Source organism: Bidens hawaiensis, unplaced genomic scaffold (genome assembly GCF_021521415.1).
Source record: "Bidens hawaiensis isolate Kalapana, Puna unplaced genomic scaffold, B.hawaiensis_p1.1 tig00044715_1, whole genome shotgun sequence".
Lineage (NCBI taxonomy): Eukaryota > Viridiplantae > Streptophyta > Magnoliopsida > Asterales > Asteraceae > Bidens > Bidens hawaiensis.
Genome location: NW_027497941.1, coordinates 33281 through 52750, shown reverse-complemented (window position 1 = coordinate 52750; position 19470 = coordinate 33281). Strand labels below are relative to the sequence as shown.

At 38.1% G+C, this 19470-nt stretch overlaps 1 protein-coding gene across 1 annotated transcript in view; it reads right to left on the bottom strand.

Moving 5' to 3' along the window:
- Positions 1 to 6330: 6330 nt before the first annotated feature.
- LOC143595141 (uncharacterized) overlaps positions 6331 to 19470 on the bottom strand; it is a gene marked incomplete at both ends in the record, with an annotated part of 44100 nt that continues 30960 nt past the window's right edge. The window contains one exon of the mRNA XM_077074252.1: positions 6331 to 6605. Coding sequence (XP_076930367.1) covers positions 6331 to 6605 — 275 coding nt within the window. The remainder of the gene's footprint in view (positions 6606 to 19470) is intronic.

The window sequence follows — 19470 nt, the reverse complement described above, 5'->3', positions numbered from 1 at the left end:
TCATGACATGGTTTAATGAGTCTAAACCAAAACAATTATCTGATTAGTAACAAAATTAATTTGTTAGCATTAGTCCCAAAGATTCAACGTACATATATCTACTAGATTCACCAAGTTTAGCAATATTCATTTTACATTTATTCATAATCATACAAGGTATTCTAGTACTCACGCACTTAATTAATGGTTGTTTCGGATGATCAAAAAATTTGATGAAAAACTTCTTCGTTTGAAACTAGTGAGTTACAGGCGGTCGACGTGGTGGTGAGCGTCGTGGCGGCAGCGAGCGTCGTGGTGGCGGCGGAGGTGAGCGTCGTGGCGGCGGGGGCGGTGAGCGTCGTGGCGGCGGGGGTGGTGTGCATTGTGGCGGCGGGGCGGTGTGCGACGTGGCGGCGGTGGGCGTCGTGGGGGAGGCAGCGGTTGGCGTCGTGGGGGCGGCGGCAGTTGACGCCGCGGTGGAGTTGGCGGCGGTTGGCGTCGTGGCAGCTTGGGCGGTGAGCGATGTGGAGGGAGGGGCGGCGTGCGCCGTGGCGGCTTGGGTGGTGAACAATGTGGCGGCGGGGGAGGTGAGCGTCGTGGCGGTGGGGGTGGTGAGCGAGGCGGCGCAGGCGGTGAGCAGGCTGGTGGGCGAGGTGAGCGTGGAGGTAGTGGGGGTGGGGGCGGGGGCGGTGGTGGAAGAGATGAGCCAGGTGATGGTGGCGGAGGAGATGTGCTTGGTGGTTTTGATGGTGGAGGAGATGTAGCTGGTGGTTCTAGTGGTGGAGGAGATTTGCCCGGTGGTTTTGGCGCAGGTGTAGGTTCTGATGGTGGAGATGTGCCCGGTGGTGGTGACGGAGGAGATGAGACTGGTGGTGGTGAAGTCGATGGTGAAGGAGATGTGCTCGGTGGATCTGGTGGCGGAGACGCGCTTGGTGGTTCTGGTGCAGGTGTTGGTGGTGTTGGTTCTGGTTGCGGAGGAGATATATCTGGTGGTGTAGGTGCTGGTGGTGTTGGTTCTGGTTGCGGAGGAGATGGTGTAGGTGCGGGTGGTGTTGGTTCTCGTTGCGGAGGAGATGTATCTGGTGGTGAAGGTGCTGGTGGTGTTGGTTCTGGTTGCGGAGGAGTTGTACCCGGTGGTTCTGGTGCGGGTGTTGGTTCTGGTGTTGGTGGTATTTGTTCTGGTGGTGTTGGTTCTGGTTGCGGAGGGGATGTACCTGGTGGTGGTTCTAGTGAAGGTGATGGTTCTAATGGCGGAGGAGATGTACCCGGTGGTTCTGGTGGAGGTGTTGGTTCTGTTTCTGGTGGCGCAGGAGATGTGCCTGGTGGTTCTGGGACAGGTGTTGGTTCTGGTACTGGTTCCAGTTCTGGCGGAGGAGATGTGCCCGGTGGTTCCAGTTGGACCCGCAAGACTCACCTCAAAGAGGGACGTCTGCGCAGTTGAACCCGCAAGACTCACCTTCAAGAGGGACGTCTGCGCAAAGGCTAAATTCGCAACTCACATTGAAGAGAGACGTCTGCGCAGAAACCAACTAGATCCGCAGGATCCACCATGCTCAGAGACGTGACGTCCTTACGCGCAGTACGCAAGCTGTTCCCGCAGGAAAAGCCTCCCAATGGTCGACGTACTCCGCCTGTTCCCGCAGCAACGGATACTAGCCATCAGGGAAGGCTACCCGCGCAGCAAGGCTACACGCACAAGGCACTTAACTCTTAAATAATTCAGTAATGTCACCTGAAGAAGGAGTGAGCAAGCCGGGAACACTCCCGCACAAAGCCGGGAAAACTCCCGCCCAAATGAGCCAGTCCGTACGATACTGGAGGATCTTTTGTACTGTACCTGACGAGGTATGGACAAAAGATCTGACCAAGGATACGACAGCTCACTGACAACAGTATGACGAGCAGCACGCTCTTGTACTGTATGTCACTATTAGCCGCTGCCTACTCACCAACCTGTCGGAGGACGTGCATAGCCTGCAGTTGGTGGAACAGGAATAGTACACAGCCGGCCTGGTCACTATCAGCCGCTGCCTACCCACCAACCACCAGCATGGCATGTGCGTAGCCCACAGTTGGCAGAACAGGAACACTATTCAGCCGGCTGTACCTGCTTGGAAACCTACATTCGGCTATAAATACTCCAACACCTTGGAATGGTATCATCTTATCTCATATCTTATCTGGATATATTACCTGATATCTGCTCTAGTCATTCTCTTAATATACACTTATATTCAAGAGCAATCTAGTCTGATTCTCACGCCGGAGGGTGGTCACAAGGAGGCACCTCCCCCCCCCCCCCTTCTCAGTGACGAGCTCACGGTGTCTGTTTTGCAGGTTATCAGAAGAACCATCTTCGCCGGATCTAACCCCTCGTGGGAAACATCTACTTAACCCCCAGATTATCCGTAATCTGCCCGGGGTCGATTAGTGTTTCTTCAAAGATGGTCATGATTTATATCAAGTAATTAAATATTTAACGTAAGTAAATAAGTAATATTAATCATGCTTTTATTTACATTAATCGTAAATTCGTAATACATCTTCTTTTTTTCTAATCTTATTGTTAGTTTAATTTCATCGTGTAGCTCGTTTTAACTATATGAGTAGATAAATTAAAAATAACGAAAAATGTCTCAGTAATAAAATGTCTTGTTCGTGCTAATGGTTGATATTATGAAAAAGGCAAATCCGATGCGGAAGTATTCAAGGTGGGAGATTTAGTTTGGATTCTGAACGTTATACGGAAGCCCAATTTGGTAAGTCAAGCGATGAGCCGATTGTTCTTTTCGTATTGTCTAGATGAATAATGATAACGCATACAAGGTGAATCTCTTACGTTTAATATTGCCGACAAGAGTGCTGTTGAACTAAATGGGGAAGCTTTCCTTATAGCCGTTGAGAACGTTGCCCGAGCATCAGGTATTCAGGTTTACATCGATTTGAATACTGAGGCGACTAACTCTAGATCTCGAGCCTGAGGGCGTCCTGGTGGAGTCGGGTTTAATTAAACCGGCGCTAATTTGGAGTAATAAGACAATATCTCTCCTATTCTAAAATTTACGTTGTTATCTTGGGTGGTTTTGAATTATTTATTTTTCCATTATGTTGGGATTTTTGGCTTTAGTACTAATTTTATTTTGATACAATGAATTGTTGAATTTTGGTTTGAAAATAAGTGTTGATATCTAACGGTAAAACTATGAAAAAATTTTAAAATCTTGATACTGCATAGAACCCAAATAATTAAGAAAATATATCTGTGAGGGATTTAGTTGTTAAACAATGCTTCAAATATATATCAAAATCTTGATATTTACGCTTTCAAATTATTAATTTGAGTGTTTTTACTTTAAAACATCGGTAACGATTCTGACATGTGTGTTACTTAAAAAGATTTGAATGATATTTAGTTATTGATGTTTTCAAATTGTTTTTCCATCAAATATGGATTAACACCTGTTCAAGCCTGTAACCCCCCAGCGGTGGTGTGACGACGATGTTAATAATATTCGTTGTTCCGGTGCGTTTGTCATGGTGGTGGTGGTTGTGAATTTGGATATGTTAGGGGTAGGGTTAGAATTTTTGTTAGGAGTGTAAAACACAATGAAATGAAAGAAAATACTATCTTAAAACACGATGAAGAAAAACCATTATATATACTCCTAGCACTACATATTTTGTGTTGCAAGTTCCACACATATAATCTTAGTCATCTATTATAAAATCTAATAGTTATGATTACTTCTAAGCTTTTTCTACAAAAAAAAAATCATACTTTCTACTTAATAATAATAATAATAATAATAATAATAATAATAATAATAAAAGCGACAGTCATATGCAAAGTGGATGGTATATAGACATCAGGTGTCTCATGATTTATTTTTCAAAATAGGGACGTAACTTGTATCCGCCTCTTCACCACATGAACAATTACAAACAAACGATACTTAACTCTATGTTTTTTAATTGTGTGGGTCTATTATATTTGGGGTATTTAGTTTTGTTTATTTTTTTTAAAAATAAGGGTTTTTCAGCTACTTACGTGTAGTTAATAGAATAGGCTAACGCCCGTTCATTGCATGGAACAATGGTGTTATGTTTGTATAAATAGTTGAACTAAACTTGAAATTTCCTTAAGTTGTGGATAATTGTGTAAACAGTAAATCGCAGAGACCATTCATATAATTAGTTGAAGTAAAACAAAAAAAACAAAACAAAACAAAACAGATTAGATATACGGCATAAAAATTGTATTCAAATCGTTCTTAAAGTTTCCGTCTATGACTTGTCGTTTTCTGTTAAATTTAAAACAATCGCTAAAAAGAATTACAGTATATTATATAAGACTTAAATATCCTAAAGTGTATGTTTCAATAATCACGGCGTTCTTGTCCGTGTCACACCAAGGGCTAGCAATCATTAATACGATGCAATATTACGTTGATTGTCTAATATTTATGAGTTTTCTAGAATTTATAGTTTTGAGTTCATTCTGTTTTTAAATGAAAAGCATAATTAATAGATAAGGACAATGCATGCATGGTTGGAAGATATATTTTCTTAACGACAATGAATAAATCCTGGCTCGGGTATAGGGCAATGTGGACGACCGGCTGGGCTCTTAATTTTTGGGGCACAATTTATATCTTTATAATTTTATGAAAAAGAAATATGTATATTTAATGTTTTACTCTAATTATACAATAACCAGGTTGGTTTAGTGGTATTCTGGGTTATTGGTGGCAAATAAACAACCTCATATACGCCTGCAATCACAGACAACGATTAGTAATCTAAGACCATCATCTTCTATTTCAGAGAAAATATGTCGCCCGAAGGTCTAATGTGAAAAACGAAATTTGGATTTTTTTTTCACTGGTCGCTCACACTTGACAAAATGGGTAACTTCCATATATCTAGAAAGAACAAGAACTACACAGCATAAGCATCAAAACATAACGTGAAAACGTTTAATTGGCTATAGGATTTCAAATTTATTAACGAGGAAACAAATTATATTATTAAAAACATATGCATGGAATCATAAGCGACTGATTACACATGCAACACTATTATACTTTTCGAAAACACTAAATATGTCAAGTACAGAGCGCTTTCCTTTTATTCATAATAATACTAATATAAGGCATTCTAGGTAAACATAATTAATTCATGTCTCGAATGATCAGGGGTGGGATCAAAGCTTTTTCGTTTCGAAACGTTCCCTAGTAAGTTGCAGGTGGACGCGGGGAGCGGGGAGGCGGTGGGAGGGTTGGTCGCGGGGGCGGTGAGCGGGGTGGTGGACGGGGCGGTGAGCGGGGTGGTGGCGGAGGGGGCGAGCGAGGTGGTGGACGGGGAGGTGAGCGGGGTGGTGGACGGGGCGAGCGGGGTGTTCGAGGGGGAGTTGAGACAGGTGGTGGTGGACGGGGTGGTGAGACCCGTGGGGGAGTTGGCGGTCTCACTGGTGGTGGGGGCGGTGGGCGGGGTGTTGGAGTGGGAGGTGAAACAGGAGGAGGTGGGGGCGGCGAGCGGGGTGTTGGTGGGGGAGGTGAGACCGGTGGTGGTGGTGGTGGAAGGGGCGGTGAGATTGGTGGTGGAGGGGGTGGCGGTGGCGGTGAGACAGGTGGGGTTGGGGGCGGAGGGCGTGGTGTTGGTGGGGGAGGTGATATTGGTGGTGGTGGGGGCGGTGAGACTGGAGGTTGTGGAGGAGGGGAGACGGGTGGTGGTGGTGGGGGAGGTGATACTGGAGGTGGTGGAGGAGGGGAGACGGGTGGTTGTGGTGGGGGCGAGACTGGTGGTGGTGGAGGAGGGGAGACGGGTGGTGGAGGTGGCGGTGAGACTGGAGGTGGTAGAGGAGGGGAGACAGGTGGTGGAGGAGGCGGTGAGACAGGTGGTGGGCGTGGTGTTGGTGGGGGAGGGGAGACGGGTGGTGGAGGCGGCGGTGAGACAGGTGGTGGGGGAGGGGAGACGGGTGGTGGAGGCGGTTGTGAGACGGGTGGTGGAGGGGGCGGGGAGACCGGTGGTGGTGGGGGAGGGGAGACGGATGGTGGAGGTGGTGGTGAGACAGGTGGGGGCGGTGACACCGTAGGTGGTGGAGGAGGGGAGACGGGTGGTGGAGGTGGCGATGAGACAGGTGGTGGTGGGGGCGGAGGGCGTGGTGTTGGTGGGGGCGGTGAGACTGGAGGTGTTGGAGGAGGGGAGACGGGTGGTGGAGGTGGCGGTGAGACAGGTGGTGGTGGGGGCGGTGAGACTGGAGGTGGTGGAGGAGGGGAGACGGGTGGTGGAGGTGGCGGTGAGACAGGTGTTGGTGGGGGCGGAGGGCGTGGTGTCGGTGGGGGAGGTGATACTGCTGGTGGTGGGGGCGGTGAGACAGGTGGTGGATGGTGGCGGTGAGACAGGTGGTGGTGGGGGCGGTGAGACTGAAGGTGGTGGAGGAGGTGAGACGGGTGGTGGAGGTGGCGGAGGGCGTGGTGTTGGTGGGGGAGGTGATACTGGTGGTGGTGGGGGTGGTGAGACTGGAGGTGGAGGGGGTGAGACAGGTGGTGGTGGGGGCGGGGAGACGGGTGGTGGAGGTGGCGGTGAGACGGGTGGTGGTGGGGGCGGTGAGACAGGAGGTGGTGGTGGAGGAGGGGAGACGGGTGGTGGAGGTGGCGGTGAGACAGGTGGTGGTGGGGGCGGTGGTGAGACAAGTGGTGGTGGGGGCGGAGGGCGTGGTGTGGGTGGGGGCGGGGAGACCGGTGGTGGGGGCGGGGAGACGGGTGGTGGAGGTGGCGGCGGGCGGGGTGTTGGTGGTGGAGGGGGCGAGACCGGTGGTTGAGGGGGGTGGCGGTGAGACTGGTGGTGGTGATGGCGGAGGGCGTGGTGTTGGTGGGGGAGGTGAGACTGGTGGTGGAGGTGGCGGTGAGAGTGGGGGAGGTGGTGGCGGTGATAGTTGGGAACAACGATAAACGCATACGCATCTAATTTGGCCTTCACGCAAGAGACAAAGACCGTTGATCGCTTTTTGCCCTTGACAATTTTGGTTACACGTCCTTAGGTTGCATCTTCCCGTATACGTGTTGCTTACCCTCGTACATAGTAGACCGGCCTCTATTTCTGCAATCCAATTTAAACTAAACAAGTTAGTTTATTATACATATATTAAAAATCAAAAGTTACCACTCTTACAAAAATCACTATTCATCATTCTCTTCACTTTTATCATTCTTTTCACTTTTAGGAATGTAATATATACATAAAAAATGACACTTTTCTTATTATAGTTAATTAATTTTATATATAAGAGTCGATCATATAAGCACCTGAGATAGTGAGAGAGAAAAGAAGCAGGAATATTGCAGCCCGAAGAAATGATGGTTTGGTCATTTTAACAAACAACTCGTGATGAGTTGTGTGATTGGAATGAAACTAGAAATCCGGGAAGTATTTATAGGACAAACTTCATTATTACACGAATTTAAAGCTTAGACAAATAATATATACCGAAGTCAACACGTGCATGTGGTTTTAATATTGATTTAAATAATTTTTTTATCATACGAAGATCATGTCTAAGCAAAATAAACAATCAGTGCATAAATAAACATAAAATAGTTATAAAAAAACACAAAAATATAGGTAGTATGTATCAAGCTTTCACATTATCTTTTCTCTCACCGTCATTATAATTTTAACTAAATATCACATTTTTTAATTTAACTCTAAATTTTATTTAACCTACAATTGTTTTTTCATCTTACTTTTAGTCGGCAGGTTTCAAAAGTTTTGAAGTAAAACATGGTTTGGTTTGCGGTTTATACCAAAAACCAGCCGTATAAAAGGGGACCAAACCGTATGATTGATGGGTGTATATTGTGTTAGTTATCACTAATATTTATTTGTGTATTTAGATGTTGTTGATTTAAAACTGTTAAAAGTGGCTTAAAAGCTTAAGATCTTTTTCATTTGTTCAACTTTGCATACTTTTGTATACGTAACCTATCTACTTTACTAACTAGAGAAATTATAAGATTACTTTTTATATAAGCTGCTTATGTTTATTATCACTATATATATTATGTAATGATAAAACTTGTCATAAAGGCCCATTAATCCTAAACTGTAAAACTAGATCGTTAGTAACGGTTCGGTTTGGTTTAGTTTTAAATTTCAATGGTTCGTTTTGCTTTACAGTAATAAAAAACCTTTTACTATGGTGTGGTCTCCGTTTGACCTAAAAATCGAACCGTAAACACCTCTAATATCAAGTTCTCTATCTCTATTTTTATCTCATTCACAAACAATTATAATATTATTTTTCCCTCTTTCTTATACTTTCAAAAAATTTTAAAGGTGATGATTAGTACAACTCTATACTCAAAGTATTATTATTTAATAAACTCTAAATTATACATATTAAATGAAGACAAAACCTGATGTAGATGTAAAATATAGAAAATATTTATATTTTGGAGATAGAGATTAGTACAGAAAAACTAAACTGATGTGAATACTTTAATTTTAAAAAATGCAGGCATTTACAACTTTTAGCACACTTCTTCTTTTATCTTTGATTCATCCAGGAGTTACTAAGATGCATCAAGATTTAAAAAGAGATTACTGGTGGCCCGGCATGAAGAACGATGTAGTAGATTATGTCAGTAAGTGCCTAACTTGCTTGCAAGTCAAGGCAGAGCACCAGAAACCTTATGGAAAGATGCAGCCTCTAGAGATACCATAATGGAAATGGGAACACATCACCATGGATTTCATAACTAAGCTACCCCGTACAGCTAAGCATCATGATACCATTTGGGTGATAATGGATCGTTTGACCAAAAGTGCTCACTTTCTGCCCATATGAGAGGCCATCTCGTCGGAAACGTTAGCAAATTTGTTCATAAAAGAGGTTGTGTCTAAGCATGGAGTACCATTATCGATCATGTCCGATAGAGATACTCGGTTTACTTCAAGATTTTGGAAGAAGTTCCATGAAGCTATGGGAACGAGATTGAACATCAGTACGGCGTATTATCCTCAAACCGATGGACAGTCTGAAAGGACGATCCAAACCCTTGAGGATATGCTACGTGCTTGCGTTCTAGATTTTGGAGGAAGCTGGGATGATCATCTGCATTTAGCAGAGTTCTCCTATAACAACAGCTACCATTCAAGTATTGTTATGCCACCGTTTGAGATGCTTTACGGTAGACGATGTAGAACCCCGGTATGTTGGGGAGATATTGGTCAGAAGGAGATGGGAAGTTTAGAAGTGGTTCAAGAAACATCTTCAAAGTTCGATCAGATTAAGGCAAGAATGAAAGCTGCTCAAGACAGACAAAAGTCTTATGCTGATAAGCGGCGACGACCGATTGAGTTTAACGTTGGTGACAATGTGATGCTTAAGGTCTCGCCTTGGAAAGGAATTATCCGTTTTAGAAAGAGGGGGAAGTTGAGTCCGAGGTACATTGGACCGTTTAAAATTATAGATCGTGTAGGTGAAGTAGCTTATAAGCTGGATTTGCCAGAAGAGTTAGAAGGAATTCATTCAACTTTCCATGTTTCTCATCTGAGAAAATGTCTAGCTGATGACACGTCTCACGTGCCATTAATGGACATTGAGGTTGATGAACAGTTGAATTACATCGAGCAACCGATTGAGATAGTTGACCGCAAGGAAAAACAACTCCGTCGCAAGGTTATACCTTTAGTGAAAGTGATATGGAAGCATCGCAAGGGTTCGGATGCTACTTGGGAAGCTGAGGATGAGATGCGCAAGTTTTACCAGAATTTGTTTATGTAATATTTAGGTTTCGGGGACGAAACCTCTTTAAGGAGGGAAGACCTGTAACATCCTACTTTTGATTATAATAATAAAATAAATGTCGTTTATTTTATATCGTGTCGTTTATCGGTTTAGATAATAAACTGTACATGGTTGGGCTTGGGCTTTAGAAGATAAAATAAAAGATGGAATGGGCCTTAGGTCCATGGGCTTAAGGGAGTATAAATACCCATTAAACCCTAATCCTTCCCATTTTATCCATCTCTACACCATAGCCTACACCTTGGAAAACACACACAAACACTATCGTTTAACCCGAACCAAGATCCGAAGGCGAAAACTCGAGCTTGTTGGTGCTAGATCGTTGTGAAGAACCAAAACAACATCAAAGACCAGCTCGTGTTCGTAGTTCACTCGTTTAAGGTACGTTTATAACTAGGAATAGTTCATTTAGGTCCGGATTCATTTAGATAATCACAAATCTGTTTTAGTGTGTTGAAAACGAATCTAACCAAACAAATATCACTGAAATTGGTTAGCATCTGATAGGTTAATTGTTAACCTAAGAACCCGTAACCTATTTGCCTAAATCGCACCCCTTAAACATTGATGTTTGGCCGATTCGATGGTTAGGGTTTGTTGGCGCTGGAATTCCGAGTTCATTGATACCCAAATCGGGATGTTTTGTTAAGATTTGAGGGTTTAATTGCAGATTTGGTTTAGGTTGACTGTGGGTGTTCTTGACGATTTTGACTTTGACCCCATGAGTCAAAGTCTGGATAAGATTGTGCAATTCGTGAAAATATGGTAGCGAATTGATTATCCCAGTTCGTTACGATCAGATAACGAATTAGTTCACGAATTCGCTATGACAAAACAACGAATCAGTTCACCCGTTCGTTATACCTAAATAACGAACCAGACAGTGAACCAGATAACGAACCAGGTGATTCGTTACTCGCTAATTAGTTAAGAATAAGGTAACGAATCAGGACTTGTTCAGATAACGAATTGGAGTGACGAATCAGATGTTGATCAGACGACGAATCAGTTAACGAACTAGATTGTGATGTAACGAATTGGCTAACGAATTAGGCTTAATTCGTTATGGCAAAGAGATAGCGAATTAAATAATAAATTAAAATCCTAATGGAAAATGTGTTAAGACAGTTAATGGAAATATAATTTTTCCAAGCTGACCTGGCAGCTCGACCCCAGCCAGGGGCTCTGCCCCTTGGACCCTGCTAGGGGCTGCCGCCCCTAAACCCCGCTGCCAGGGGCGCTGCCCCCGTACCCCCGTCCGTTGAGGGTTATAGTTAGACTAGAGACGCAATATGGGTAGTGATAGATAATTGATACGTGTAATTGTTATACAGTTAGTCGTGCACAGCTCAAGAAGGGATTACCATAAACGGTGAACGTAACCGCATTCAGGTGAGTTTCTAGCCCCATTTCCTTGTTATGTTTTCGGGGCTGTTTACATACTCAATGTGATAGTTAATACACTTACCTTAAATGGTAAGTGTATGCCATGTATTATTATTATTATGTTATGTATGTATATCTTAAATGTAAATTGAAAGCTTGTCGGTACGTTAACGATCTTCGGATATTGCACGTGTTGACAAGGGAGGTATGTTTATGATAGATGAATGTGTATGATAGATATATGTACAACATATGAATACGTATGAATGATTAAAGAAAGTATGTATGTTATGGGCATGTACAGACAATATGTACGAAGATGAAGAAAGAGGGATCAGACCCTAATAATATCTGAGATAGAAAAGAAATGAATCAGACCCTAATAATATCTGAGATAGAGAAGTTAAAAGGGATCAGACCCTAATAATATATGAGATAGACAAGAAATGGATCAGACCCAAATAATATCTAAGATAGACAAAGGGAAGAGGGATCAGACCTTAATAATATCTGAGATAGAAAAGGAAGGGATCGAACCCTAATATTATCCGAGATAGAAAAGGACAGTAATTTATATAGTATGAAAGTAATAAAATATGAACGTATGTAATGGAAGTAAATTAGTTTAGTGACGATTATGTGTCTTCGGATGCATAATCGAAGGTAAATGTATGTATGGTATAATGTGTGATTAACTAGAACTCACTCAGCGTAGCTGACTTTTAGTATGCACGCAGGTTAACAGATTGAGACAGCTGGTTTGAGATGGACACATGGCAGGTTTGAAGAGGCTGGCATCTGAAGATTTGTCGTGATGTTTTGATATTATCATTTATGTTATGTTTTAAAGACAAGTTAAGAATGTGTGTAATGAATGGATGAATATTATTATTATTCCGCGAAAGATTTAATTAACTCTGATATTTAGAACTGTGTTTATGAATAAATCCAACATCAAATGTAGGGCACCGGTAACGGGGCCTTACAGTACGTGATTAATAGGTTCAAACACCCGCTGCATCGCGCGGGCACCCGTCTAGTGTATATATATATATAAACTAGTTTTTATCCCCGTATTACGGGGATTGTTTTATATTTTTGTTTTAATTTTTATTTATTTTTTGACTTTATATTTTTTTATTGTATGAAAGTTAATAATATACTTATGGTTTGATGATAAATTGTTTCACAAATAAATGAGATGTTATAACCCGATTTAAAAGCTATATGGTTTTGATGAGACCCAAGACCCATTTATTTTTTTATTATAAAATTGTTTTTTTTAATTATAAATAATATTTATAAAAGTTAATAATATACTTATGGTTTGATGAGACCCACGACCCATTTATTTTTTTACTATAAAATTGGTTTTTTAATTTAAATAATATATATATATCTTTTTAAAATAAATAAGTTATTAATTTTTAGTATATCCTATTTTATAGGATTTTTACATCAATAATTTGGTTAGAATAATTTTTTATTTAATGAGATGTTATAACCCGTTTAAGGAATATCTGGGTTTGGTAAGACCCACATCCATGAATTCGGGTCAAATGCATGAGAAGCCTCCATTTAAAAATCAAGCAAATATGGAGACTCCAAAAAAAGGGGGAGCGACCATATCGCGACACGTAAGATTTTTATGTTTTCGTTTATATATATTATAGATTAGGGGAGGGTTATAGTAAAAAGAAGTAGTTTCCTAGGAAGACTAGGAATAAGTCATAGTCATTGGATCATGTTAATCAATTGTTGAGATTTAAAATTACTAAAAACCAACATAGTTTCCTATAATTACTCTTTCACCACTATAACCGACATAGTTTCTTAGAATTCTTCTTTCACCATAGGTTGAAATGCCACTTGTCAAAAATCTATTTGTTCTTATCATTCTTACGAAACTATTTCTTTTTATTTGAACTCTTTTCTATAGGATCAGGATAATGAGAGAACTTTTTTAAAATTGAGAACTATGAGAACTATTTTGAACCACAAAAAACCCAAAAATAAAAGAAAATCACAAAATAAAAAAAAACACAAAAATGAAAAAAAGTAAAAAAGCCAAAATTCTTAATTTAACATCCCGGTTTCATAAAAAAAACTCGGTTTAGCCAAATTATATACACATATGTATAATATATACATAGAAAAGGGTTCAAATAAAAAGAAGTTGTTTCCTAGGAATGGTAAGAACCAATAGAATTTTGACATTTAACATTAAAACCTATGGTGAAAAAATAATTATAGGAAACTATGTCGGTTATAATGGTGAAAGAGTAATTATAGGAAACTATAACGTTTTTTGGTAATTTTAAATCTCAACCATTGATTGATATGATCCAATGGCTATGATTTATTCTTAGTCTTCCTAGGAAATTACTTATTTTTAAGATAACCCTCCCCTATATACATATATGTACATTTACATGATTTTTTTACACACAAGTGTATAATTTAATATAAATGATAGTGTATATATATGTATATTACGTAACTAAAGATTAAATAAAATTATACATGTGTGTATAATATGACGTTTTTTTTTATTTATTTTTTTAATGAAACCGGAATGAAATATAAGAATATTGGTTTTTTTACTTTTTAAAAATTTTTGTTATTTTTTGTTTTATGATTTTTTTTAAATATTTTTTAAAGGTGTTTTAGTGGTCCAAAATGGTTCTCAAAGTTCTCAATTTGCAAAGGGTTCTCTTAGGATCCTTACCATATATATATATATATATATATATATATATATATATATATAAAAGAGTTCAAATGAAAATAAATAGTTTCCTAAGAATGATAAGAACCAATAGATTTTTGACAAGTGGCATTACAACATATGGTGAAAGAACAATTCTAAGAAACTATGTCGGTTATAGTAGTGAAAGAGTAATTCTAGGAAACTATGACGGTTTTTGGTAATTTTAAATCTCAACCATTGATTGACATGATCCAATGGCTATGATTTATTCCTAGTCTTCCTAGGAAACTACTTCTTTTTAGTATAACCCTTCTATATATATATATATATATATATATATATATATATATATATAGAAAAGGGTTCAAATAAAAAGAAGTTGTTTCCTAGGAATGATAAGAACCAGTAGAGTTTTGACATTTGGCAGGCATTACAACATATGGTGAAAGAACAATTCTAAGAAACTATGTCGGTTATAGTAGTGAAAGAGTAATTCTAGGAAACTATGACGGTTTTTGGTAATTTTAAATCTCAACCATTGATTGACATGATCCAATGGCTATGATTTATTCCTAGTCTTCCTAGGAAACTACTTCTTTTTAGTATAACCATTTTCTATATATATATATATATATATATATATAAGGGTTCAAATAAAAAGAAGTTGTTTCCTAGGAATGATAAGAACCAGTAGAGTTTTGACATTTGGCATTAAAACCTATGGTGAAAGAACATTTATAGGAAACTATGTCGGTTATAATGGTGAAAAGGTTATTGTAGGAAACTATGACAATTGTGGGTCGTTTTAAATCTCAACCATTAATTGATATGATCCAATGGCTAAAAATTATTCATATTCTTCTTAGAAAACTACTTGTTTTTAGGATAACCCTCCTCTCTCTCTCTCTCTCTCTCTCTATATATATATATATATGGGAGTGTTATTCTAAAAATAAGTAGTTTTCCAAGAAGACTAAGAATATATCTTAGTCATTAGATCATGTTAATCAATGGCTAAGATTTAAAATTACCAAAACCACCATAGTTTCCTAGAATTACTCTTTCACCACTATAACCGACATAATTTCCTAAAATTGTTCTTTCACCAAAATTTGTAATGCCATATGTCAAAATATTGTTGCTTCCTACCATTATTAGGAAACTCCTTATTTTTATTAGAAACCCTTTTCTATATATATATATATATATGTTGAGTATTAAACAATTCATGGAGAGATGTACAATTTTAGCACATACGATCTTAACTAATCGTTGCCATGCTCATTTGCATCGAAGCCAAAAAACATACATCGATCATATGACTTTAGTTGCAAGACACGGACAACTTCGCTACAAGTATTGGTAATTCCACACCACATCCCTTTAACGGGCAAGCTATTTAATATTCTCTCATCATCACTGTTGAGACATCATTTAAGAACTTTTAGATCGAAAAATAAACTTGACGTCCGAACTAAATGAAGGCTAGAACTTGAGATTGTTTGCTACGTACGAACCCGTCTTGCAAGGCCCCTAACAATATCTTGGGGTGTCATCTACGGCCAACCTATCCTTCCTGCTTACGATTATGAGAAATGCAAGCACTTACGAAGTCTTAATTAATTGTGATATGATTTCCTAAAGATATGTATGAGTAGCCACATCATCCTATCTTATTTTTTTAGCAGTACTGGAGTAGCCATACCTGACACCTTAAGCACATGCTAAACATATCAGATCTTCAAAATTTTGATACATCATACTATCTTTTTTTTACCGACAAATCAATACACTTTTTACTCTACTTCTAAACTACACTCTTTTTTACGACCATACAACTTGAACCCTCACCCTCGTAAAGACAAAGTCTTGTTTCACTTCTTGGTTCCGATTTGCCGAAGACCCTTAGTATAGAAATTTACACTATCTATCATTGAAAATAAATTACATTAAAATTTAGTTTGTAAAGATATACGTACATGTGCAGTAAAAACATCTAATACTATTGAATTATAAAGTTGACTTTTAAATTTTGAAGTTATGAAAGTTGAATCATAACTTCAAGTTAATAAGCATATAATGAAATACTATGCGTCTTTAAGGAAATAAAGCTCTACAAAGTAAGTAATTAATGTTTACAGCAAGGCCGTAGGGCCGTAAACGAACCAAACGAACACAAAAAATGCCTTATTCATGTTCATTTGTTAACGAAATAATGTGTTAACGAATGGTTCACGAACACTTACCGAACGAGATTTTATATTTGTGTTCGTTCATTAAGGAAATGAATGTGTTCACGAACACAAATAAAATCGGCAAAGCCTAGAGATTGAGACCGATGTATTCATCAATGTGTACAATGAAAGCCTGTAAATTAACTTTAAACGAACACGAACACTTAATCGAACAAATATTTATGTTCATGTTCGTTTACTTAAAAAATAAACATTTGTGTTCATTTATATTCATTTGTTTAAAATTTAAACGAACATAACTAAACAAAGATAAACAAACATAAATGAACATATATACACACATGTAAATGAACACAAACAAATATAAACGTACATAAATGAAAACACTTACAAGAACACAAATTAACAAATATAAAATTTTTAAGTAGATGACTCGTCCAAATAATATTTAATTATTTTCTATTAATACATAAACGAACATAAATAAACACACATAAACGAACATAAGCGAACGTTGGCGAACATAAATGAATGAACGGAACATGTGTTCATATTCATTCGTTTAACTAAACGAACACAAATTTTTTGTTCATGCTCATTCATTTATTAAATAAATGAACTTTCCGTTGAACGGCTCATGAATAATTTACTGAACGTTTGATTCGTTTACATGTGTAAGGGTGTTAGTGTAATAGTGTTTTTGTTGTTGGTTTGTTTTGTTTTTCCATGTTTTGATTTGTACTCCTTGGAGTTCTTGCTTGTTGCGTCTGTCATTTTTCTCGTTTTTATATATTGGCATTTCGAGTAAAAAAAAGTAATGTTTGTTGGAGACATCAAACTAGCCTTTATTAAGGAAAAAAAATTATGATATTGTTTTTATTTATGTTAGTTGACTAGTTGTGCATTTCTGGTGTCTTCCTAAATTCCTACTCGTTTTCTTTTTACTCTTTTGAACGGCAATCTACTTTATTTACACCGACAATAAACTTCCTTGTCCAGATTTATACGGTATTGTTTTCAGCTATAATAATAATAATAATAATAATAATAATAATAATAATAATTACCTTGTTAAAAGAAATAAATAGGTACAATAAAAGTATGCACTGCAATTTAATTATAAAGTTGACTTTTTTAAAGTTATGAAAGATGAATTATGAATTTTAGTTAGTTAAAAATGAAAGTGACAAGTTGTTTGGTATGTACGAATAAAGGGCTAAATAGACTATTATGATTTATGAGGAAATGTAAATAAAGAAAGTCTGGTTGTTTAAAAGATTAGAATCATCTTTACATCATGTTTTTTTTTCAATTATATTCTCTCTTTCATTCTACGTCACCTCTACCACCACCCTCCCACCCACCAACTGCCCGACAACCAACCCCCCCCCCCCCGGCATCTACACAACCTCCGCCTACGGGACTATCATCACTCACTACTACTTTTATTTTATTTCTTTGTCTTTTCATGTCTACCAACCAACACAAATTAATATTTTATTTCTTTTATATATTGTAATCAAACATAAGAATGAAATAAAAATGATTTATTTTTTTCTCTTGTCTATTCCATTAACTCATCCATTTCATTCTTTCATTTCTTATAATATCTTACTCCAAACATACCATAGAAGTAATGTTATGACTTTTGAAGACAAGAAACTAGCTTTCAGTAACATCTAAGTTTTTTTTCCTAGTATTATTTTTGTTTCTATCAACAGTATTTTAGTCGTTATAGTTGGTTTTGTGAAGCTATTTTCTTTGTAGTTTTAATTGTGAAGAACCATTTTGGTAAATGAATAAGTTGTAATTGTTCAATGAAATAATTGGATATTTAAAAAGATTAATCTGGTGCTTGGACAACGAGTTTAGATCGTCTACCTACATAGAGTGCATTGACGGCATGTAATATAATCGTTCCCTCAATTATATGTGCCTTTTTGTGGGATCATAATGAATCGGTGGAACATATATTTGCATCGTGTGGACTTGCCCAAGAGGTATAGCGGGCTATCTCCTTTTGGTGCGGGGTCCCAACGATATATGATTTCCAAGTCCTGGACCTCCTCAAGGTATATAGGTTATCTTTTTTATCGAAGAAGAAGCCTAAAATTTTTTATGCTATAATGTTGATCTCGATGTGGAGGTTATGGAAGGCCCGAAATAAGGTGGTCCATGACCGGTCGGTTATTCGGTAGGCTAATCTGGTAGAGGAGATCAAGGTGATGAGCTTTCTTTGGATACATGTATAAACTAAATTTTGTAACATGGAAGGATTGGGGAACTTTTAGTTATCAAACGGGTTAATGTAATTGGAAAGGGAGACAATCTTGTCTCTTAGAACATTCACATTGGAACCTCAACCTTTATGGGTCTTTAACAAAAAAATGTTTTAATAAGGAAATAGAGGGGCTTTAACATGGTAAGAGAGCTTTTATAAGAAAGAGAAAAAGATAATAATTTGTGAGTAAGATAGATATAGAGATAGAGAGTTCAATATAGAAGATTTTTAAATAATAAACAAAATTTAAAGAAAATTATAATTTTTAGTTAAATTATAGAGATAGAGGGAGGATCTCCAATACAAACACTCTTAGTTTTAAGTATCTTTAAGACATTCTTGTTTTTCAACATCTAAAGTTAATAAGAAAATAATTATCAAAACTAGTTAAACAAGAAAATAATTAATCCAAATAAATAATTAACAAGATAACCTAGTAACATAATAAACCCTATTCTTCTAAAAAAAATAAAATATTGAATATCACATGTCACCGTCACATGAAGTTTTAAGATAATTTTCCCGCTCTAGTCTATTCGTGAATTGATATATTGCTAATAATAATAATAATAATAATAATAATAATAAAACCTAATTTGTCCATCTATTACTAAACCCAAGCCCAAGTATGTCAATCTTTCTCTCCATCACTTTATGCAATCCAAACCCTAACACGGCTCGATCGTCTATGAATGGCCGTTCTCCTAACCATTAATTTGCTTTTGATCTTCAAGGTTATTGTTCTCAAATTCTTGTGTTCATCGATTTCATGCCGATTTAATGGTTTCATATGAATTTATGTGTAGGTGTGTAATGTCTCGGCTCATTCGGCGTGCTTATGCTACTAACAAGGTATTTTACTTATATTCTTGTATTTTGATTTTGTGGTTCTTTTATAAATTTCATTATTCTTGAGTGCCATTGATGTTCATATGTTAGTAATTGGGTGGTGTTTATTAAACCATGTATCGAATTTACAATAGTTGTTCGTACTGGTTAATATATTCGTATTGTATCGAATTTACAATATTTAAACCCTTTATCTTCAAATGTTTAGGTATAATAGTTTTTGTTTGCAAATAATATATAGAAGCTGCAGGTTAGGTGT